Genomic DNA, 22,440 nt, shown 5'->3' with positions numbered 1-22,440 from the left:
TACACTTAAAGTAACACAGTAAAAGGATTGGAAGCCTTTTAAAGTGAATTTAATCCAAAAATAAAGTTTCGGTGCTGGCCTGTATTGCACTTTTTCCCAGCTCATTTTAGTTGTTTAAATTTCACAGTGAGAAACAGTTAAAAGCAGTTGACATGCACTGGTCCGACCTCAGCACATGTGCATACGCTTCCCCAATTTATTTGTTCTAATGAAGTCTCTCCCGGACAGCTAGAGAGGATTATTGATTTAGCAGAAATTGTGGATTGTAGTAACTCTTTTGAGGCTCTTGTGAGAGCGTAAAATAAATGGGCAAACCATGGAAATGTGCTCTCGTAGCATACAAAGAAAAGCATCTGGCAAATCTAAATGAATCTGAAATAACAGAAATGTAGAGCTGGACTATTTTACAAATGACAGCTTTCAGTACTCAACCTGTTGTTGACACTGTTTGCTGACATAGTAACATAGCAACCATATCTACATGAAATGCATGCAGTATTTTTCAGTTTTACTCCTCAGCCATAAAAGGCTGATGGGGTATTGTCGTCACCCCGCCGGGCGGGCAGCAACTGGCTTCAAATTAATACCACAGGTGTATCTACTGAAAATCTCAGGCGAGTTCGAATCTCACTGAGCTTGACCTCAAGGTCAAGAACAGAGGTCAAGCTTTCTGAAATTCTTGTGAATGCAATAACTCAAGAAGGAAGTCATCTATGATTTTCAAATTGATACATCGACTAAAAATCTTGGATGAGTTTGAATCTCAGTGACCTCGACCTAAAAGTCAAAGTAAGTTTTCTGAAAATCTTGTGAATGCGATAACGTGAGAACAAAGCAATGTAGGTTTTTGAAAGGGATACCGTGGGTGTGTGTACATGCAGGCTGAGGGGTAGCACTGGCGGCTGTCGGTAGTTTTTGTATTGTCTCTGCAATCTCACCATATTTAATTGGAAAGTCAAGAAAAGAGTGATAGTTATTGATTTTAATCTGCAGTCTTCATTTTGTAGCACTCTGTCTCTCTCATACACACACAATGTTCAAGATAGCTCAGATCGTTTCCACTTGAGCAGTGACGTCCGCTCTGTGGTCAGTTCTGTTACAACATATAAACAGTCTTTTCCCTGCCTAATGGCCTTATCAGAAACTGGCCTTCCTCAGGATGTCTATCTGCTAACCATAGCCCAGCAATACAAACACACACTTGTTTAGAGTGGAAAGTCCTGGTCATTATTAACGTATTCTGGTTATGATTTCGATGCTCGTTTCACTGTTTTTCCTATTTTAAAACCATCTTAGTCATGAGTATTTGCTGCTACTCTTGAACAGACAGAATTTGCCCAGGCATTGCTTCAACTTTTTAATAAGAGTTAAAAACAAGCTGCATGAAGGGGATTCAGCCTGGAACTGATTACATTATTGCAGCTACTTAATTTGCAGTGGTTGCATCCCTACCTGTCGGTACAACGCTACACTCACTCTTGGTGTTCTTGTCTGTGTCTTTTGATGTGAGATAGATGGAGAGATTCTGATTTAATGCTCAGTCGGTGGGCATAATGTCAAGAGTGGTGCTTTATTTCACTCTTGAATGATTTTTGTCAAGATTTTGACATTTTTAGCGTTAATGAATTCAGCATTTGCTGCCTCTCTACACTCCTCCTTGGAATACACAAAGTAACAGAGGCTCGCCAAAAATATACTGTTCAGAAACATTAAAGTAGAGCATTGAGTCAGTTAAACTTCTGGGATATAGATCTGGTCAGTAAAGTAGCAGAGGGGGTTGTTAATCAGTTTTAGCTAATTTGGTGTTAATGAAATTAACAACAGGTGCAACAAGGAGGCCACTAACAAGTTTTCCCTGCTTATCTTTTCTGTTTTTCACTAGTTTTGCATTTGGCTAGGGCCAATGTCACTACTTGTAGCATGATGCAATACCTGGACCCTGCAGAGGTTGCTCAGGTAGTTCAATTCCTCCAGGATGGAACATCAATATGTGCCGTTGCCAGAAGGTTTGCTGTGTCTCTCAGCACAGTCTCAAGAGCATGGAGGAGATTTGGGGAAACAGGCAGTTACTTGGAGAGCTGGACAGGGCCGTAGTAACTCATCAGCAGGACCAGTATCTGCTCCTTTGTGCAAGGAGGAACGGGATGAGCTATAAAAAATGACCACAGCGGGCCACTAGTGTTAATATGTTAACGTTTATGACCAAACAATCAGAAACAAACTTCATGAGTGTGGACTCAGGGACTAATGTCATCTAGTGGACCCTTTGCCCGATACCATGGAGCCTGAATGGCATTTGCCATTATGCTGCCTGTAACATCATTGAGCGTGACTTGTTTGGTGTTGTGTTCGGGGAGACATATCCATACAGGAACACACAGACGTCTACAGGATAGGCATCTGCAGCCTGACTGCCATTAAATATCGGAAGGAAATCCTTGGACCCATTGTCAGACACTACGCTGGTGAAGTGGATGCTGGATTCCTCCTGGAACTAGCCTCTTGTGACGAGAGTATGCAGGCAGTTCCTGCAGGATGAAGGAATTGATACCATTGATTGCTCCCCGGCTCGCCTGACTGAAATCCAATAGAACCTATATATTTATTTATTTTGAAACATGATGTTTCAATCCATTCAGTGCCACCCGGTTACACGTAGGACTGTCCGGTAGCTCATTGATGCCCTGGTCCAGATCTGGGAGGAGATCCCCCAGGACATCATCAGTAATCTCATGAGGAGCATGACCCAACATTGTGGCCATGCATACAAGCACATGGGGGCCAAACAAACTACTGAGTTGCGGCAATTAAATTTCCACAAAATGGACTAGCCTGATACATAATTTTGTTCATTTGGATTTTCAGGGTGAATTCAGCCATCTGTTGGTTAAAAATGTTCATTTCTATCAAGAGTTGTGTCATCCTCTAATTCCTAAAAAATCATGGAGCATGATTTATTTATTTTTTTCAAATAAGAGGTTTTCAGCATAAGAGGTCTGATTTTTAGTGTTTTATCTGTTCCTTTAGTTTATTTGAGGAGTGTATGACAAGTAAGGGGCTAAAAAGCGGGCTAGTAGAATCTCCCAGCAGCACTTCTCAAAGTGTTTATCTTGGGTGTTATTCTTGTCTGTGTCTACATGTGTGATTTCCATGAAAGAATGAGAAAACAAGAACAATGAAAACAAAGCACACATTCTTTTTGGTGGGGGTCACGGCCTTTAATATCATCAGCTGGTGCTGCAAGGTTAGTCTAGACTATATATGGACCGGACCTTCAGACTGTGTGCACACTGAAGCAGTGATGTATGGCTTCAATTATGCATACACACGACATGCATTTCAAACACTGGAAAAGCGATGCGACTATAAATTAAAATCAGTTTGAAAGTTCTGGTGAGCCAACATATTTGCTAAATACTGTAAATCGTTCTTGCTTGAATAATGTGGAATAATGCAAGTCTACCCATGACTCACAGATGCAAAATAATATTTATTATATATTAGGAAAGCAAGGCCTTGTGAAAAGGAAGATTAACTGGATGAAAACTCCCCCAACAAAACAAATGAGTCTGAAATTTGTTTTTAATAAATCGTACTTTGCTGCCAAGTTACATTTCATAATTGTGAAATTTGACTATGAACTATTTTCCTACATGTCATCTTCCCAGTTTAATGTATAAAACTGACTCATATTTCCAGACCCTGGTGCGAAAGCACAGTATACGAATAAAAACTGAAAACTTTGTGAGTAAATGACGTTTTAGTTTATTTTGAGAAGAAAACTTTTATTTCCAGAAGGCTCAAAGCTGCTGGAAGTGGTTTGAGAACTGTGAGCTTTGCCAGTAAAAACAGTTTTTGGTTTTTCACACTTGAACCCACTCAGACACACGCATACACATACTGCAGACGACACTTGCGTGGGTAATTGTGTGTTGCAAGACTTGGCATAAAGCCCAGGCTGCCAGTTTGCTAAAACTGTAACAATATTATACAAAATTATTTTGCGAGACATAGCAGACATTTAAACTGATTAGCAGGAATGCTCCTAACAGTATAATCTAAATATTTTAATTGCTGTTCCCAGAACTGCGATGATGAAAAAAAATGTATGCCAAGTCAAAATATTTGACTTTGTGATCCAATCAGAGGTGAGCTGAAGGCTTGCATGAGTCTTAGGTAATAGTGAGTTATGAATTCAGTGCCTGGTGGTGACCACTAAACATTAGTTGTAACTACAGGCTGCATGTAACAAATACTTTTGTTTGCAGACTTTTTATCTTTGCAACTCCCACCGTTGTGAAAACATTCAGTATATGACTCGAAGCTGTTATTCTGAACAGTGGAGTGCAGCAGTTAAAGCATTTTTATGTTCTCACACTTACACACAGCCACACGTATTTAAAAACATACATTTGCAGAATCCTGGGGTGTCAGGCTTTACACAATGCTGCCTTGTGTTGTTTTAAAATTTTAACTGCGTGTTTTTACCTCAGCTGGAACACCGAGACTGTTGATATACAAAAGACTTTGTCACAAATGCCCTACTCGTGAATGTTGGCCAGTTGAATTACTATGGTTATTATGGTTCATACAGTTCAATTCAATTCAGATCACTTCAGTAGCAAATTGTAACAAAAGTTACCTTTATATTCTAAGGTTAAGACATTAATATAATACAGAGAAAAACACAACAATCAAATGCTATGAGCAACCACTTGGTGACAATGGGGAGAAAAAACTCAATTTTAACAGGAAGCTCCGGGCTCAGGGAGGAGCAGCCATCTGCCGCGACAAGTTGCAGGTGAGAGGAAGAAGACAGAACCAAAAACACACTGTGGAAGAGAGCCAGAGATTAATATGCTCAGCTGATCATGGAAAGCCCCCCCTTAGGGAGCCCAAGTATGTACTATAAGGTTTTTAATATAAGATGGGGTCATCAAAGGAGCTTGCAAAGAAAAGCGTCTGGACTTCTTTAAGTTGCTTGAAGAAAATCAGGATGAAAGTCTCAGCCACGCTCTCCAGTGCCAAAGTCCCTCCATCCAACCTCACAATACAGGAAAAGAAGGCCGTCGCTTCCCTGAGCAAAGACCACAACATCACTGTTTTACCAGCTGATAAGGGAAGATGCACCGTGGTCCTAAACACTACAGATTACCATACAAAGATCACTACTCTCCTCGGTGAAAACAATACCTACGAAGCCCTAAAGCGAGACCCCACAAGCAGCTACAAAAAGAAAGTTATAGCTTGCCTTCAAGACTTTGAAAAGGACAAAATTATTGACCGCCTTACATATCACTGCCTTTACCCAGGGGATGCCATACCCTGCATCTATGGACTTCCTAAAATCCACAAGGAAGCTGTCCCACTCAGACCCATAGTCAGTAGCATAAACTCAGCCACTTATGACATTGCTAAACACCTTGCTACCATCCTTGCTCCTCTCGTGGGGAACACCCCACACCACATCAAGAACTCCACCGACTTCACCGACAAGGTCCAGAAACTTACCCTGGATCCAGATGAAACCATGGTGTCCTTTGATGTAGTCTCTCTCTTCACTTGCATACCCACCACGGAGGCCGTGGAGACTGTCAGAAAACGACTACAAGAAGACAGCTCCTTGAAGGACAGGACCAACTTCACACCCGATCAGATCTGCACACTGTTAGACCTCTGCCTCACCACTACATATTTCAAGTACAACGAAGGCTTTTACAGACAAAAACATGGCTGTGCCATGGGCTCCCCCGTGTGACCTATTGTAGCCAACCTTTACATGGAGGAAGTGGAAAGGAAGGCTCTTGGCTCTTTCAAAGGAAGAGTACCCAGCCACTGGTACAGATATGTGGACGACACCTGGGTCAAAATCAAGACACAAGAAGTGGAATCCTTCACTGCGCACATTAACGCTGTGGATAAAAACATCAGGTTCACCAGGGAAGACACAAAGGACAACTGTTTGCCTTTCCTGGACTGCGCTGTGCACATTGAAGAGAACGGCAACCTCAACATCGAAGTTTACCGGAAGCCCACACACACGGACCAGTACCTCCTCTTTGACTCCCATCACCCTTTGGAACACAAACTTGGAGTAATTAGGACCCTACACCACCGGGCAGAACATGTTCCCTCTAAGCCTGAAGGGAAAAAGAAGGAACACACACATGTAAAGGAAGCACTCAAAACGTGCGGCTATCCTAAATGGGCGTTCTTAAAGTCAGCAAAGAGGCACAGAAAAGAAGACCAGACACCAGCGAGGGAGGATAAGAAGGACAGACGCAACAACATTGTCATCCCCTATGTAGCCGGTGTATCAGAGAAACTCAGGAGAGTTTTCTCCAAGCATGACATCCCGGTGTATTTCAGACCCAGCAACACGCTCAGACAGAAACTGGTTCACCCGAAAGACAAAACGCCAAAACACAGACTTAACAATGTGATGTATGCTGTACAGTGCAGCGAGGAATGCTCAGACCTCTACATTGGAGAGACCAAACAGCCACTTCACAAGCGCATGGCACAACATAGAAGAGCCACCTCCACAGGACAAGACTCAGCAGTCCATCTGCATCTTAAGGATAAAGGACACTCTTTCGAGGATGCCAATGTTCACATTTTGGACAGAGAGGACAGATGGTTTGAAAGAGGAGTGAAAGAAGCCATCTATGTCCACTGTGAGCGACCATCTTTGAACAGAGGCGGGGGTTTACGACACCAACTCTCTGCCATCTATAATCCAGTTTTGAGATCCCAGACGCCTTAACGCCCACTCACATCCTGGGCCATCTGACCTCAGGAATTCGCATGATAAGGTGGGGCCAGGTTTCACAATGAACACACCCGAAACTCTGGCTGATTGGGACCCACACCCAGTTTCACACCTTGGCTCAGGCGATTAGAGGATCATCAGGGGTCCTTTTGTCCCTCTGTGGGGGGTTTCTCCCACTAGGTTTATATCTGGGACTCTCCACCATTTGACCTTAGAACTGAAGAAGCTTCTCGGATGAGAGGTGAAACGTCTTCAAGCAACTTAAAGAAGTCCAGACGCTTTTCTTTGCAAGCTCCTTTGACTACGATGACCTGGATGACTGAGAACCTTCACAGACATAAGATGGGGTCTGATTATTTAAGACCTTATACATGAAGAGAAGGGCATGAACCACGTGAAAGTCATTACTGAGGGTGCTGCACATAGCCACATCTTGATTTCCTGCTGCTCTTAAATTGTGCATGAATGCAATATTAAGTTATTTGAACCTCTCTTGAGGCAACAGCTCACTCCACAAACTTTGCCTGCACTTAAAAGTTACATTTTTGTTTTGTTTTAACACAAGAGGAACCAAGATGGACAGACAACATCACTGCAACATATAATGAAAAGACAGGGAAGGAGTGATTCCTCGAGAAGTCCTTAGGGTCTGAGGTGGGATCTGATACCGCCTGACAGGAGAGGTTCATGTGATTGGGAAGGGAGAAGTTTAACCCCCTAGGCTGCATCACACCCTCTTTCAGTCCGCTGCTTTAGATGAAAGGATGTGAGCTGATAGGGTGCAGTGTGTTAGACATATATCGAGAGGGATTTAGCCACAGAAACTGTGAATATTGTCTGAGTTCATGTTTGACAAAGGTTCCTTGTGCAAGTCAACACCCTTAATAGGTTTTAAAAAAACAGGCTTTTTTCCTTCCCACTGTCACCAAGTGCTTAATAATAAGAAAATAAGCAATAAGAAAGTAATATATGATGAATAGTTTATATAATTGATGATAAATATGATGGATGATGCTTATTTAATGAGGATACCTAGAAGAGCTTCATTTTAGCTTTGAAGTTTTATCACCAAGCTAACGGCAGAGTTGAGGTGGATCACAGAAAAATGTTTTGACCACTGTGACTCTATTTTAGAAACAGGTACAGGTAGGCTTAACGCACCGCTACAAGCCTGACTGCTCATCACTGCTTTTGTCACCTGCTGAAAATCAAGCTTTGGCTGCTCAGCTGGAAAGTAATATTGATTTCTCCACTCCTGAGAAGGTGCACACTTTAGCCTCCTCACTCCGTACTAGCTGAAGTCAGCTGATTGTTACAGAAGTGCACAGTAAAAGGTCACCTTATTTTACTGAGTTACAAAAACAATGTAATCTGATTACTTTGCACACATTATGCCCAGCACTGCTCATATGACATGCTGGATATTTTTTTCTTTCTTTGCATGCTGTGATGTCGAGCAGCTCTCGAGTAGAAGTTTGCACACGTGTAGAGAGGAATTAGCATTGTTGGACTGAGGAATCAGTGCAGGAGTGAGATAAGAGATAGGACCCATTAGCCTGGGCAGTTAGCCTATTTAAAGGCAGTTAATTATTTACCTCATTTACACTATAGAGTCAACCGGGCTGGGTTTACTCATTAGACTGCTTTCTGTTATTGAGCCAGACTGAGATAACTTGGGGTTTACTTGATAAATTTCAGAGATATGATAGTCTGGAGCACCTTGAAAGTAGTGTGATCCAGTCTCATGTGGCAGCACTGTGGAGGGGGTAATTTTGAGTCCTCCAGTAAATATTACAGTGTTACACAGCGTGTGATTGTTGCAGGGTTAGACCTTTTAGCCCAGAGGCAGTACACACAGACACTACTGCACATGCACACAGCCCAGAACTAAGCATGTACATGCAACAGTAGGTGCATGAATGAACACACACTTGTACTTAAAAAGAGGTGCATAAATTAAAAACCAGACAAGACTCCTCTGTTGTTCTGTTGTTATCTGTTCAAATCATGAGCTTTATAAGCTTCCATTTCTATGCATGCTTGGAAGTTGCTGTGCTGGTGGTTCATTACCATACACTTGTGTGTCTGTATGTGTTTTTGTTCGTGTGTTTTCTGTTGAGCCCATTTGTCTATTAGGGTGTTATTTTTGTTTTTTTCTGGGCCAGTTGGTTGCACCAAAGAGGCTGGTGAATCTATCAGACTGAGACAACTGATCTTCTCTTCTCTTCTCTTCTCTTCTCTTCTCTTCTCTTCTCTTCTCTTCTCTTCTCTTCTCTTCTCTTCTCTTCTCTACCTCTGGCACCATATGCCAACACATCCCCTCTTTCCCACCCATCCTCCCCTCCTCTTTTTCAGTTTTTTTCTCGTTTTTTCTCTGCTGATATTAAGAGAGACAGGGTCAGTAGCATTCACAGAAACAGGAAGGACAGGAGGTAAGAAGAGCTACATGGCAGGTGAGAGAAAAAATTCCCCCTGTGAATTAACTCTGTTTTTCTTGCCACTCTTCATTTTTTCCCCTCAGCTTTCATGTCTCATGAACAATTTGCCATCATTCACCGTTGTTTGCTCTGCTTTTTTCTGTTCGCCTTACCTTCCTCCTCCTCCCCGCTCTATTTTTACAGTCTAGAACATAGGTCACATGTGCAGGAGCCTCGGATGTGTGAGAAAGAAAGTGTGGAAAAGGGAAAGGGGTGTATGTACAGGATGTGCACGAGTAATGGAGAGAGGGTAGTATTGTTCTGGTCGGACAATGTTCGCACTCCCCCACACAGCTTTGGCAGCGATATATTTGCTGGGGATGTAAGAGGCAGCGCACAATAATGCATTAAAACAAACACAGTAAAATAAGAGATGACATACTCAACTTATGTGTGTTTTTTTTCCGTACATGCAAAGGGAAGCAAAGCTGGAAGTTTTGCCTCATGCTATGCTAAGAGCGATAGAGTGTGAATTTATAAGTGTTGATTTCTTTGCACAGACCTCCTGCTTGTTCTGCAGAATGTGCTGCTGTACCAAGCTGAATTGCTTTCCTGCACTTATATTCTGCTGGCTTCAAGCTGTCCTCTCTGGCAGAATTATGTGCTTGCATGCACGTTTCCATGTGCTTCTGTGCACAGATCACTTACTTCATGATTGCTTTACTTTGTTAGAGTTTCCTGTTTTTATGCAAATCTGTATGTGTGTTTACTTGTGTGTGTTTGTGCGTGCCTTCTGTGTTTCTGTGTAAGTAGAAAGCCATAATTAATGAGCAAGGGGACCCTGTTTTTTTTAAACTCATGTTAACACTCACAGAAACACATCTCAGACCGCTTACGCTGTCACTTCCGTAGTTTATGCATGTTACGCATACATTCTGTATGTGTGCATGTTTGAGAAAGACTTGCTTTTACCTGTCAAAGAGGACGTAACTTCACGGATGTGTAACTGAGTCTCTGCTGTTTGTCATGTTTCCCTCCTTTTTATCTTTGACCATCTAAGCCTTTCAAATCCAGACTGCATAACCTTAGACATTCCTAATCCCATCTGTCTTTCTGACAGATGTCACAGATTTATTCTGTTTTCTGCATGTTTCTCTAGTTTCTACCCTTTTTTGTCAGCATCGTTTCACCGACTGTTGACACATCAATAGTCAGATGACCCAAATGCTAATTAGCTTCACCACTGTTATTACACCCATGAGGGGAAGTAACCATAATGCTAACATATCTCAAACTAGAATGAATAATAGATGGTACAGCACCTCCTTTATCGCTAATGAAAGCATGCAGCTGTTCCTCATTTTTGGAATGCCACTACAGAACGTGAGGAAAAGACAAGCTCCTTTCACTATGTCTATGGAGGCATACAGAGCTCATGCAATAAGAGACAGAAGAGATGCAGAGATAGAAGAGATAAAAGGCAGTTGCAGCGAAGGCGTGGCGTAAGCGTTATCTGTCCTTTGACAGACACCGCAGAAGCAGGACAGGGGTGGTTGCACGAGGTCGTGTCCACGCTATTACTGATAAAACACTGCACTTACTCTGTCAGCCCCTCACCCATTCTGTATTTGAAAACAGCTAATTATGTTGTAGACTGGTGTCATAAGACTGAGTAAAAATGGAAAATTTGTTTGAGGGCCTTAATAACATTTATTACCAACTATTAAAGGGCAGATGTAATTACTTAAGCAGGACATATTGCCTCAGTGGACAGATGGGCTACAGTATCTTGAAAACATTCATTACATTTAGAAAGGGTTACATATGAGTGGAGCTGTGTCCATGGCAGTTCTACTGAATGTCCTTTGTCCTTTCTTTAAATGTGCAGGCTTTTGTTATTTTCTCTGTTGAAACTCATTTTAAAATACGTGATGTAATAGGCACATGTGAAATGTAAAAATTAGGCCGGAGGTCAAATCTGGCATGGAAACGTTGATATTTACAATCCCGATATACTAATCTCATGTCCTAAATGCTTCTAACAAAGGCAGTAGATTTTAAGCATAGTTTTAAAGATAACAGATATTTCAGAAAGGTTTGACTTTATTTGACCTTGAAGAAGAATCTCCATATATTATTCCTTATATGCCCATTTGTAGTCAGTACAAACACTGGAAGTAAGAAACATAGTTTTAAACAGGTCTGTATAGCAATATTATCACTTTGACCTTCAGATCTATTTACTGACTTTGAAGGAGAGGTCAGAGGTCAAATGTTACACAATATTCTAAATCTTTATATGGTACTTTCTATATGTTGACACCACATACACACCACACTTATCAGAATCATAGTTTCTAAGTCATAAGGCTTTTTGTCCATTTTTGATCAATAAATCATTAAACTGAGCTTGAAGACCTTGGTGGATGAAAGGCAAATTCTAATGGATTTTTATTTAACATGACCCCACGCTACCCCTCTACAAAGTTTTTTTTATCAGAATTCATACAAAACACCACATATGAGCGGGCGGAGAGCGGTATGGGGTCTTCACACCTCTGTTCACCCCTGGGCTGGGAGAGTGAGTTGGCTGTCTGGTCGGGGTCTGGGATGCAGGGAGGCCCAGAATCCCAGGAAATATGTCCTGAGTCTGGGGGCGGTGCCTGGCACCCATGGTTCAGTCGGGCCCCTTCCGGAGGTTGGAGGGCCCTCAGTCCGCTCTAGCGTAGCAGGTTGCTGGCGGAGCCTATGGGCACGTCGCCGCAGCCCTCTGTGGCTTCTGCAACGTGGCTGCTGGGTGACCCCACCGTTTTGGGCTCTCCTCAGCTCTTTTCTAGGAGGGTGGTGCTGCTGCCCCTCCAGTGGTCCTCCATGGGCTCTCATGATCTGGGGGGCATCTATATCTGGGGCCTGGATCTGATGGATCCACTTGGGAAAATAAATCTGCTCAGCATTTTTCTTGGCCTTCAGACAATAATTCTGACTGCTCCAGTGCTGAATGGGACAGGCAAAAAAGAATTCATACAAAACTTTTTGAGCTATTGTGTTTACAGACACAATGACATGCAGGTATGCACACTCGCAAAAACATAACACCCTTGGTGGAGGTAAAGACAACATTTATTGTGTTGCATTGTAGAGTAGACGCATTTATTGCTGAATGGTGAACTAAATCTTAAAGCTTTGTCTTGTTGACGTGCAGTGTGTATTTATTTCATTGTTATAAATTGTTTAAACCACTGCACAGTTACCCACTGAAATCTCAGTGTGAAAATGACAACCACGGCTTTTGCTAAGTGAATATCCACGCAGTGCCACTTCCCCACAGTTTCTATTTTTTTCTGAAATAACTTTATTAGAGTGTAAGTTAAGCAATTTGTGTGGTTTTCAGGAAACCTCATGATCAGATATATTAAGACTAAGACTCCTTGGAATTAATTTTTACTTTACTTGCATGTTAGAAAACAGCAAGGCAGAAATATTTGGCAAGTCAGAAAGCTCGGAGTTCTCCTGAATGGTCTTTGTGAATCATCAGTACAATACTTGGGGTCTGCAGTATTCCTTTTTAAACAAAGTTCTTTGTGTGGCGTCCTAAAACTGGCAAGTGCATAAAAAAAAACATTGCTTTGTGCCTTTTGGTCTTTTTATATAAGGACCAATTTTTATTGTTGGCCTTGAGCTTAGAAAGATGTTTTTTCCCCCTTCATTCTGTGAATAACTGATAAGAGAGACGTTGTAAGGACTTTGCTGATAACCAGCCAACAACTGGAGGTAACTAGTGAACTCACTATTGTACAGACATCTGATTATTACAGCTACATTAAACTTCATGCTCTTTTCAAAGACGGATTCTTATTAAACCGTCCAATAAAGGCCATATCCTGAATTTGCAGTTCTTCCACAGAAAAAAACGTCACTTTTAACTGACCTATAATAGCTTGCTCACTGCAACCCTGTGGGAAAATTTTGCCACTGTTTAATGAAGCCCATAGACAGAAGTTCCCTCTCTCATTTTCTCTCTGGAGTTGAAAGCCAGATGTTGTTTAGCACGAGGGGAACAATCTGGCCCCTGATGAATGCAGACGCTGTTAGACTAAACTTGACTGGATCATACAGGATTAGGACTGAAGATGAACTAGAATAGACCTAAAGGTCTGGGGTGAAGTAAATTAATGATAAATTGGACCAGAAGATGTAATACAGCAGGACCTTTTTCTTGTAATGCACTATACATAGACAGAGATAATCTTAGACTGGGGTGGGATGGCCCAGACTCTACTCAAATAGCTCTTGTAGAGCAGAGAGAGATTGATCTATTTCTGCAGAACACAGACAGACTAAGCTCTGCAATATCAGATAAATGTCCCCCCAATTCACTCCTTGTATTCTGGATGCTAACAGCATTCTTTGTGCTGCGTGAGCCTAAACTTTCCAGTTCCCAGTTGACTTGTCGGTAAATTTTACCAGTTTTCACACTTTGTTGCACAGTAGCAACAAAGTCATTATGCAAAAACTGTTATCTGCACCTGCAATTCACGAGATTGAACTAATTGCACCGTCAGCTGCGTCCTTCACTCACATTTGTATCAAAGGGGATGCATCTGTAATGTGACACAGATGAGCACATCAGATTGACACCCCCCCCCCAAAAAAAATGTCTTGATGCATGCTCAATCATCCATATGTAAATCCCCAAAAGTTGATTCTGGTCTTTGATCAATGATCAGTGGTTGTTGATTAATGGTCATGATAATTTGCATATTAATGATCAAGGAACTGACCTCTCAGCCCATTGTTCATTCAGTGGTGCTTGCTTCAGTTAATGTGCAAATGTACTGTTTATAAGATTGGGGAAACCTGCAGTCAGCTGAGACTGAAGAAGTCACTTGGATGAGTGACAAAATGTTTCTCCCATTGAAAACGCTACGTCCAAATGAACAGAATCAACCTTTTGGGACCAACTGAAAAAGTCACAAACCTGATGACAGCTCTCATAGCAGCGAGGTGAACACTGGCTGACTGCAGAGGCTAAAACATCCAGCAGAGAGGAGTCTCAGTGAGACAACGATGCCAGTTATCAAGCTAAAGTGAAGTGAGCTGTGATTATACCAGAGTAATTAAAGTGGCATCCAAATATGGCTGCAAATTCAGCTCTGGCTGTCCCCACCATGGGTTTCTACCTCTGACTTTATATTTGTTGAAACTGCACTCTGGCAGTCTTGTGCTGTCATAAGCTTTTACCAGCTGTAGTTTGCATATTCACATCTTTATGCGTATCCCTGTGTTTCTCTGCACATGTGCTCCTCCTCAAATGTGTTTTTATCTCGGGCTGAGAGTTGGCACATTAAGCTGGACGCTCCTGCTTGGATTCTCAGGGCAGTACAAGGGTAAACAGAGATAGCTGTTTCCATGCATGTCGGTCCTGTGATAAGACCTTGGGACCTGTGTTACTGTTGCTCAGCCTGCCTGTTATTCTTTAATCTGCTGCTGCGTGCAGTTTCTTTAATGTCACTTTCACACAGCTGATGAACACTTGTGTTTGAAGCGCCAGCTGCAGTCAGTGCACAATGCTTCAGAGTATATGAGAGATTGTAGTGAATTCATGGGTAATTTCTTTTTTATGAGATAAAGTTTGAAACTGAAAATGAGAGAAGGGATGCTGGGACAGCCAGGAGAGCGGGAAAAATGAGAGCGAAACCGCTCTGCTTGCACGAGATACGAGTACATCTGCCACTCCCGTCTCTGCCTCTTTTTCACTTTCCCGCCCACTTTTCTCCCTCTCCCATCCGCCCACCTCTAGCCTCCCTCTCGCTCTCTCCAATCTCATTTCCTGCTGTTCTGTCTTCTATCCAGTCCTGCTGTGTGTCAGTGTATCCGACTAATTCAATCTCCAGTACACAGGCACTCCAGTGTAATGACCCATGACATTCAATTAATGCTTCTTGGTAGGTTAAGTCACCAGTAATTGTATGTGTGTTTGCCTGATGTGCATGTGTGAATCCCTGAGTCGGTGCTGTGTGTATAATCTGGCAAGGGTGACAGCCAGGGTACACGCATTTGATGCCTTCGCATAAAGTAAAAAAACACATTTAAAAAAAACTCAATGAATAAATAAATGTTGGTGTTGATCTCGTGGTCTGTGCAAAAGAAAAAAAAAGAACAGTTATCTTAGTGTGGTTGTGGTTTCTATACTGATGACATATGAAAACCCACAGCTGTCACTACGGGCTTATTTACTGTACTGTCATTACTCTTCGCATTATCACCATCGCTGCCTCTCGACCAGCTGTCACACTTATAGGATTGGTGTCAAGAGACTGTGGCACGTCCTTTAAGGGGGTTACGTGCGTCTGAGAGACACGGAGTAACAAACACAGTCACTCAACCTGACACACACGTGAACCTACATGGTGAAGGCAGAGCTAGCAAACACACACACACACACACACACACACACACACACACACACACACACACACACACACACACACACACACACACAAAAATAAACACTGACAAAGAGAGTGGCTAAATTGGTGCTGATACACACAAACAGTTTTGAACACTCACACCCGTGGCCTCCTTTTAGCTTCGCGTGGCCTCTAGCAGATACTTTCAATTTGGATTAGCATAGCCTTTTGGAGCTTTCAGCTCATACTCATTATGACTGTAATCCAGTGTGTATTGTGCATCATCAGTGTCACCGTGGGCTTTCAGTATTTAATTACTAGTCTAACCTGGGTAATCTTCTAGTTATGCTGAAATAACAGTGCATGCAATTTAGAAACATATGCATTTAACACTATAGACTGATTGTTATGTCTTATCATTTATGCTAATCATCCACAGTACACTGCTTAATGTAACACGATCCTTCTGTTGCTCTGAGACCTTCATTAAACACACACACCACACACATTAGGAATGACTTTAATTAAAAGAGGAAACTTTAAACAAAAGTCCTGTAACTTCCACATTAGGGAAGGTCAGGAAGAATGTCTCATTTGGGAAAACCATAGCAGTTCTCCCCACCCCCCCCCCCACCCCCCACCCCACCCCACATTTACCCTGCTCATCCCATCTTGTCAAACCTATCTGTCATTTCGAAGCTTTTGTTTTTCTTCTCTCTCTTGTCCCTGCTCCATTTTCCCCCATTCTACCTCTGTCTTCGGTAATGATCTAATTAAGGCGGGTCTTGTTGCCTGCCCACTGTGTGTAATTGCCACTGGGGTGTGCCTGTACTTCGCTCTGCAATTACCAGCATCATTCTTTTGCTCCCGAATCAGCTAATTAAGCCTTATGGACAGCGAGGTGATTGTAGCCGCATTGAGTGTCACGAGGAGTCAGGAATGCCCGTTCTCTTGTCTCACTCCTGGGACACACAGAAATAGTGGATTTGCAGTGGTTGCCATGGTAGCCATCGCCCTGTCAGATCGTGTGCAGCGACTGTCAGTCAGATGATCGGTGTTTCTCTTTGTGTGTCTGTGTTTATCTGTTCATCTGTAACTGAGACAACAACTTTGCTCTAGGTCACCTCTTCTTTTCATTATTAAGGCTCAGTCTGCACAGGAGGGGACAGGAGGCCAAACAGAGCTTGTCACAGCTCCTGTTTAGGTCCCTGGGTGGACTGGCTGTCATTTTGATTGATTATATTGCCATCTCATGTAATGCTTGCCTTGCAGTATGTCCTCACTCGGCACTGCCTGACACATTTTTCCCACAAACTAGACCACGAATTTACTTCAAAATAATCTCAGCACTTTGTGGTACAAACATTTGATTTAATTTGGTGCATGGTTGCTTGAAAATGTGATCAAAAATGACAAGTGGTTAGTCAGTAGTGAGATTCTTCATCCGGGTGACTTTTTTGTTTTAATGTTCTCATCCACACGTCAAAGAAGTCATCACAAATGGGGAAACTACCTCTTAGAAGACAGCGTTTCTATGTTCCCACTAGACTTTTATCTTCTTTGAATCTAAATACAGCATCAAAACAAGAAAAATGGCTTTCACTGTTGCACCGTTGCATCCATCGAATCAGCTGTCTGCAGTGACTTGAAACTGAGTGCTAGAGGTATTATAGAATACAGAGCATCAGTGAGGAGTGTAAAACACTCATCTGTAGTATTCATATACTACATATATGGTTGTGGAACTCCTAAAAATAATGAAAATGCTAATTTAAGCCTCTTAGCTACCTTAGGTGTCGACGTTTGAACTCCAGTGCTTATTAAAGCACAGCCTCGGGCACTTATGTGCTATATGTCTCATACATAGCAGGTATCCTCTACAGTGCCATAAATTTGCATGGAAATTGCGTGAATAATGTGTGCCTATTTTCTAAATAGCCTTAGAGCTGATATTTGGCTGCTCATGCAGCTGCTCGTGTTCATTTAATATGGATTTGAACTGTGCAACTCACTCAAAGTTGGGCAAATTGCCGTTATTTTTACTGTGAGTATTGGATATTTTATTAGAAGCTTTTAGTCCTTAAAAGTTTTGACTCCACATTCTGAATTCTTTTCCCTCTCACATAGGTCTACTGTGCAATAAACTAATTGTAAAAAAAAAATGTCATAGCAGCTCTGGTTTATTGGCTTCTCCATGTGGAACAAATTATGCAAACATTTGTGAGCTTGTCCTCGGTTGTGCTGACCTAAGTGGAGCCTAAAGGCTGACGAAAGGCGAGTTTAAGCTAATGGGTACAGCGGCACTGCAATTAACTGCAATGTGCTACTAATTTTTGCTTTTTCTTGGCAGACCTAAATGTTTTTCGTCTTCAGTGGGGTACCCAAGACTGTACAATACAGTGGGGCAAAAAAGTATTTAGTCAGCCACCGATTGTGCAAGTTCCCCCACTTAAAATGATGACAGAGGTCAGTAATTTGCACCAGAGGTACACTTCAACTGTGAGACACAGAATGTGAAAAAAAAATCCATGAATTCACATGGTAGGATTTGTAAAGAATTTATTCGTAAATTAGGGTGGAAAATAAGTATTTGGTCACCTCAAACAAGGAAAATCTCTGGCTCTCACAGACCTGTAACGTCTTCTGTAAGAAGCTTTTCTGTCCCCCACTCGTTACCTGTATGAATGGCACCTGTTTGAACTCATCATCTGTATAAAAGACACCTGTCCACAGCCTCAAACAGTCAGACTCCAAACTCCGCCATGGCCAAGACCAAAGAGCTTTCGAAGGACACCAGGAAAAGTATTGTAGACCTGCACCAGACTGGGAAGAGTGAATCTACAATAGGCAAGCAGCTTGGTGTGAAAAAATCAACTGTGGGAGCAATCATCAGAAAATGGAAGACATACAAGACCACTGATAATCTCCCTCGATCTGGGGCTCCACGCAAGATCTCATCCCGTGGGGTCAAAATGATCATGAGAACGGTGAGCAAAGATCCCAGAACCACACGGGGGGACCTGGTGAATGACCTGCAGAGAGCTGGGACCAAAGTAACAAAGGTCACCATCAGTAACACACTACAACGGCAGGGAATCAAATCCCGCAGTGCCAGACGTGTTCCGCTGCTGAAGCCAGTGCATGTCCAGGCCTGTCTGAAGTTTGCCACAGAGCACATGGATGATACAGCAGAGGATTGGGAGAATGTCATGTGGTCAGATGAAACCAAAGTAGAACTTTTTGGTATAAACTCAACTCGTCGTGTTTGGAGGAAGAAGAATACTGAGTTGCATCCCAAGAACACCATACCTACTGTGAAGCATGGGGGTGGAAACATCATGCTATGGGGCTGTTTTTCTGCCAAGGGGACAGGACGACTGATCCGTGTTAAGGACAGAATGAATGGGGCCATGTATCGTGAGATTTTGAGCCAAAACCTCCTTCCATCAGTGAGAACTTTGAAGATGAAATGAGGCTGGGTCTTCCAACATGACAATGATCCAAAACACACCGCCCGGGCAACAAAGGAGTGGCTCCGTAAGAAGCATTTGAAAGTCCTGGAGTGGCCTAGCCAGTCTCCAGACCTCAACCCCATAGAAAATCTGTGGCGGGAGTTGAAAGTCCGTGTTGCTCGGCGACAGCCCCAAAACATCACTGCTCTCGAGAAGATCTGCATGGAGGAATGGGCCAAAATACCAGCTACTGTGTGTGCAAACCTGGTAAAGACCTATAGTAAACGTTTGACCTCTGTTATTGCCAACAAAGGTTATGTTACAAAGTATTGAGTTGTATTTTTGTTATTGACCAAATACTTATTTTCCACCCTGATTTACGAATAAATTCTTTACAAATCCTACCATGTGGATTCATGGATTTTTTTTTTTTTTCACATTCTGTCTCTCACAGTTGAAGTGTACCTCTGGTGCAAATTACTGACCTCTGTCATCATTTTAGGTGGGGGAACTTGCACAATCGGTGGCTGACTAAATACTTTTTTGCCCCACTGTAGACTTTAGAGGGACTTTAGACAGACTTTAGAGGGAAAACCAGCACACCGCAGACCACGGCCTCTCTGTGTGAGGATCTAAACGTATTCTACGCTAGATTCGACACAGCGAACACCATGAGACCGGACAGTGTGCGCACCGCGGATGACGTCAGTGCGCACACTGTGTCTGAGGAGGATGTGCGGAGGTGCTTCAGGAAGGTGAACGCACGCAAAGCTACTGGTCCGGACGGGATTCCCGGCCGCGTCCTCAAGTCATGCGCGGCTCAGCTGGCTGGAGTGTTCACGCACATCTTCAACCTTTCCCTCTCTCTGTCTGTAGTCCCAGCCTGCTTCAAAATGGCCACCATCGTCCCTGTACCCAAATCCTCCACCATCTCCTCATTGAACCACTGGCGACCTGTAGCCCTGACCCCCATCGTAAGCAAATGCTTCGAGAAGCTGGTCAGGGACTTCATCTGCTCTGCACTACCCGACTCACTGGACCCTCTACAGTTCGCATACCGCCACAACAGGTCCACTGATGATGCCATAGCCCTGACACTACATACTGCCCTGTCACACCTGGAGAAGAGAGACACGTATGTGAGAATGCTGTTTGTAGATTACAGCTCAGCATTCAATACCATCGTTCCCTCGAAGCTGGACAGGAAACTGCAGGATCTAGGACTGAGCAGCTCCCTCTGCAGCTGGATCCTTAGCTTCCTGTCTGACAGACGCCAAGTGGTCAGACTGGGCAGCATCACCTCATCCCCCATCACACTGAACACTGGTGCTCCACAGGGGTGTGTACTGAGCCCTCTCCTGTACTCACTCTACACCTACGACTGCACAGCCACTAACAGCTCCAACATCATTGTGAAGTTTGCGGACGACACTACAGTGGTGGGTCTTATCACCAACGGTGATGAGACGGCTTACAGGGAGGAGGTCAGCGCCCTGACCCACTGGTGTCAAGACAACCATCTCACCCTCAACGTCGCAAAGACAAAGGAGTTGATAGTGGACTTCCGGAGGTGCAGAGAAGTACACACCCCCATCACCATCAACGGCGCTGCTGTGGAGAGAGTGAGCAGCTTCCGGTTCCTTGGTGTACATCTGGCTGAGGATCTTACGTGGTCAGTACACACAAACAAAACAGTGAAGAAGGCGCAGCAGCGCCTCTTCTTTCTCAGGAGACTGAAAAGATTCGGCATGAGCCCCCGCATCCTCAGGACCTTCTATCACTGTGCCATTGAGAGCATCCTCACTGGATGCATCACCATCTGGTATGGCAACAGCACCGCCTACAACTGCAAAGCTCTCCAGCGAGTAGTGCGGTGCTCTGAACGGATAATTGGAGGTGAGCCTCCCTCCCTCCAAGACATCTACAGGAAGCGGTGCCTGAGGAAAGCGGGGAGGATCATCAAGGACTCCAGTCACCCCAGCCATAAACTGTTCAGACTACTTCCATCAGGAAGGAGGTTCTGCAGCATCCGGTCCCGTACCAGCAGACTGAGAGACAGCTTTTTCCATCAGGCCATCAGACTGCTGAACACGTCATAGACACCTCAGCTTCACTACTGGAACTTTAACATTATGCACTCCATACTGTACAGTAACGCCACTGTTTTGCACATGTCTCAACTCTGTATATTTTATTTTATATATTTTATTTATTGTTTACTCTATTTAATTTGTAAAATATGTGTACACACACACACACACACACACACACACACACACACACACACACACACACACGTAGAAAAATATTTAGTATACACATCCAGAAATGCATATACTATTATATATTGTACATATATTTATTAGTTTCAGATGTAGCCATTCTTGTATTTTGCTTGTTTACATTATTGTATTTTGCACAACTCTGTTGCTTGTGAAGCTCGCACACAAGAATTTCACTCACATGTGCTGTACCAATGTACCTGCACATGTGATGTGACAATAAAAGTTATTTGATTTGATTTGATTTGTATGTGACTGCATATTTATTTTTAAACATACAATGTGCATCCATTTATCATTTTCCTAATAAAAATAAACTAATGAGGCACAGTAGTTCAATTCAGTTTTATTTAGATAGCACCAAATCAGTTGCTTCAAGGTGTTTTCTATTTTAAGGTGAAGATCCTGCAATAATAGAGAGAAACCCCAAAAATCAGGGGATCCCCATGAGCAAGCACCTGGCGACTGTGGAAAGGAAAAAACCCCTTTTGACAATATGAAATCTTCAGCATAACCAGGCTCAGGGAGGCGCAGCCATCCAACCTTAGAGTGAGGGGAGGAAGACAAGATAACAGATACACTGTGGAGAGCCAGAGTTGAAATATAACAGTCGTGTGTATTAAGTCTGCCTGTTTTATATATAAAAAATATCATATCTCTAAGAAATTGTTTTGTCTTATTTTGGTGGCTTCACTAAATCAGTGAAAACATATTACAAGAATCTTGGAAAGCAATAACTTCACTGTGAAAAATTTTCTGGTCCTTTATCTGCAGGGCTCACATGCTTTTGTCTTGGTTTGTTTTGTTTGATTTAACAGAACTGCCATTTTCTTGATATTGAAAAAAGTCCAAAGGCATGATGTAAATGCCATAAATTTACTCTTGCAGAATTTGGTTCTATTTGCATAATATTAGTGGGCGATATTTCAGTTTCTCATGTTTCTCTCTCATTTCTGCTTTTTTTCTCCCAGGCTGTTAGCTCCTACTCTAGCAAACACAAGTAGATGACTGAGAACTCGGCCTCCCATGATGGACAAGAAAAGTGGTGAGTGTCGCCAAGCCTGTAGTTAAACAAGCAATCCTCTGTGCTTCTAACATGTGCAGCAA

General features: G+C 42.8%; 1 protein-coding gene across 5 annotated transcripts in view; it reads left to right on the top strand.

Annotated features, from left to right (window-relative positions):
- Positions 1–22,440, top strand: part of kank4 (KN motif and ankyrin repeat domains 4) — a 91,176-nt gene that overhangs the window by 45,264 nt on the left and 23,472 nt on the right. For 4 of the 5 annotated variants that reach the window (XM_086268889.1, XM_086268886.1, XM_086268885.1 and 1 more), the window contains exon 2: positions 22,305–22,378. In XM_086268889.1, the coding sequence (XP_086125015.1) occupies positions 22,360–22,378 (19 nt within the window). In that variant the 5' untranslated portion in view covers positions 22,305–22,359. Of the gene's footprint in view, positions 1–8,851; positions 9,226–22,304; positions 22,379–22,440 lie in introns of those variants that run through there. The other variant, XM_086268887.1, reaches the window with a different exon arrangement.

This window comes from Aulonocara sp. 'chitande type north' Nkhata Bay, linkage group LG17 (assembly GCF_057382095.1).
Source record: "Aulonocara sp. 'chitande type north' Nkhata Bay isolate Kocher_YH1m ecotype deep benthic linkage group LG17, A_spYH_male_GT1.1, whole genome shotgun sequence".
Lineage (NCBI taxonomy): Eukaryota > Metazoa > Chordata > Actinopteri > Cichliformes > Cichlidae > Aulonocara > Aulonocara sp. 'chitande type north' Nkhata Bay.
This window is presented reverse-complemented; position numbering and strand designations above follow the sequence as displayed.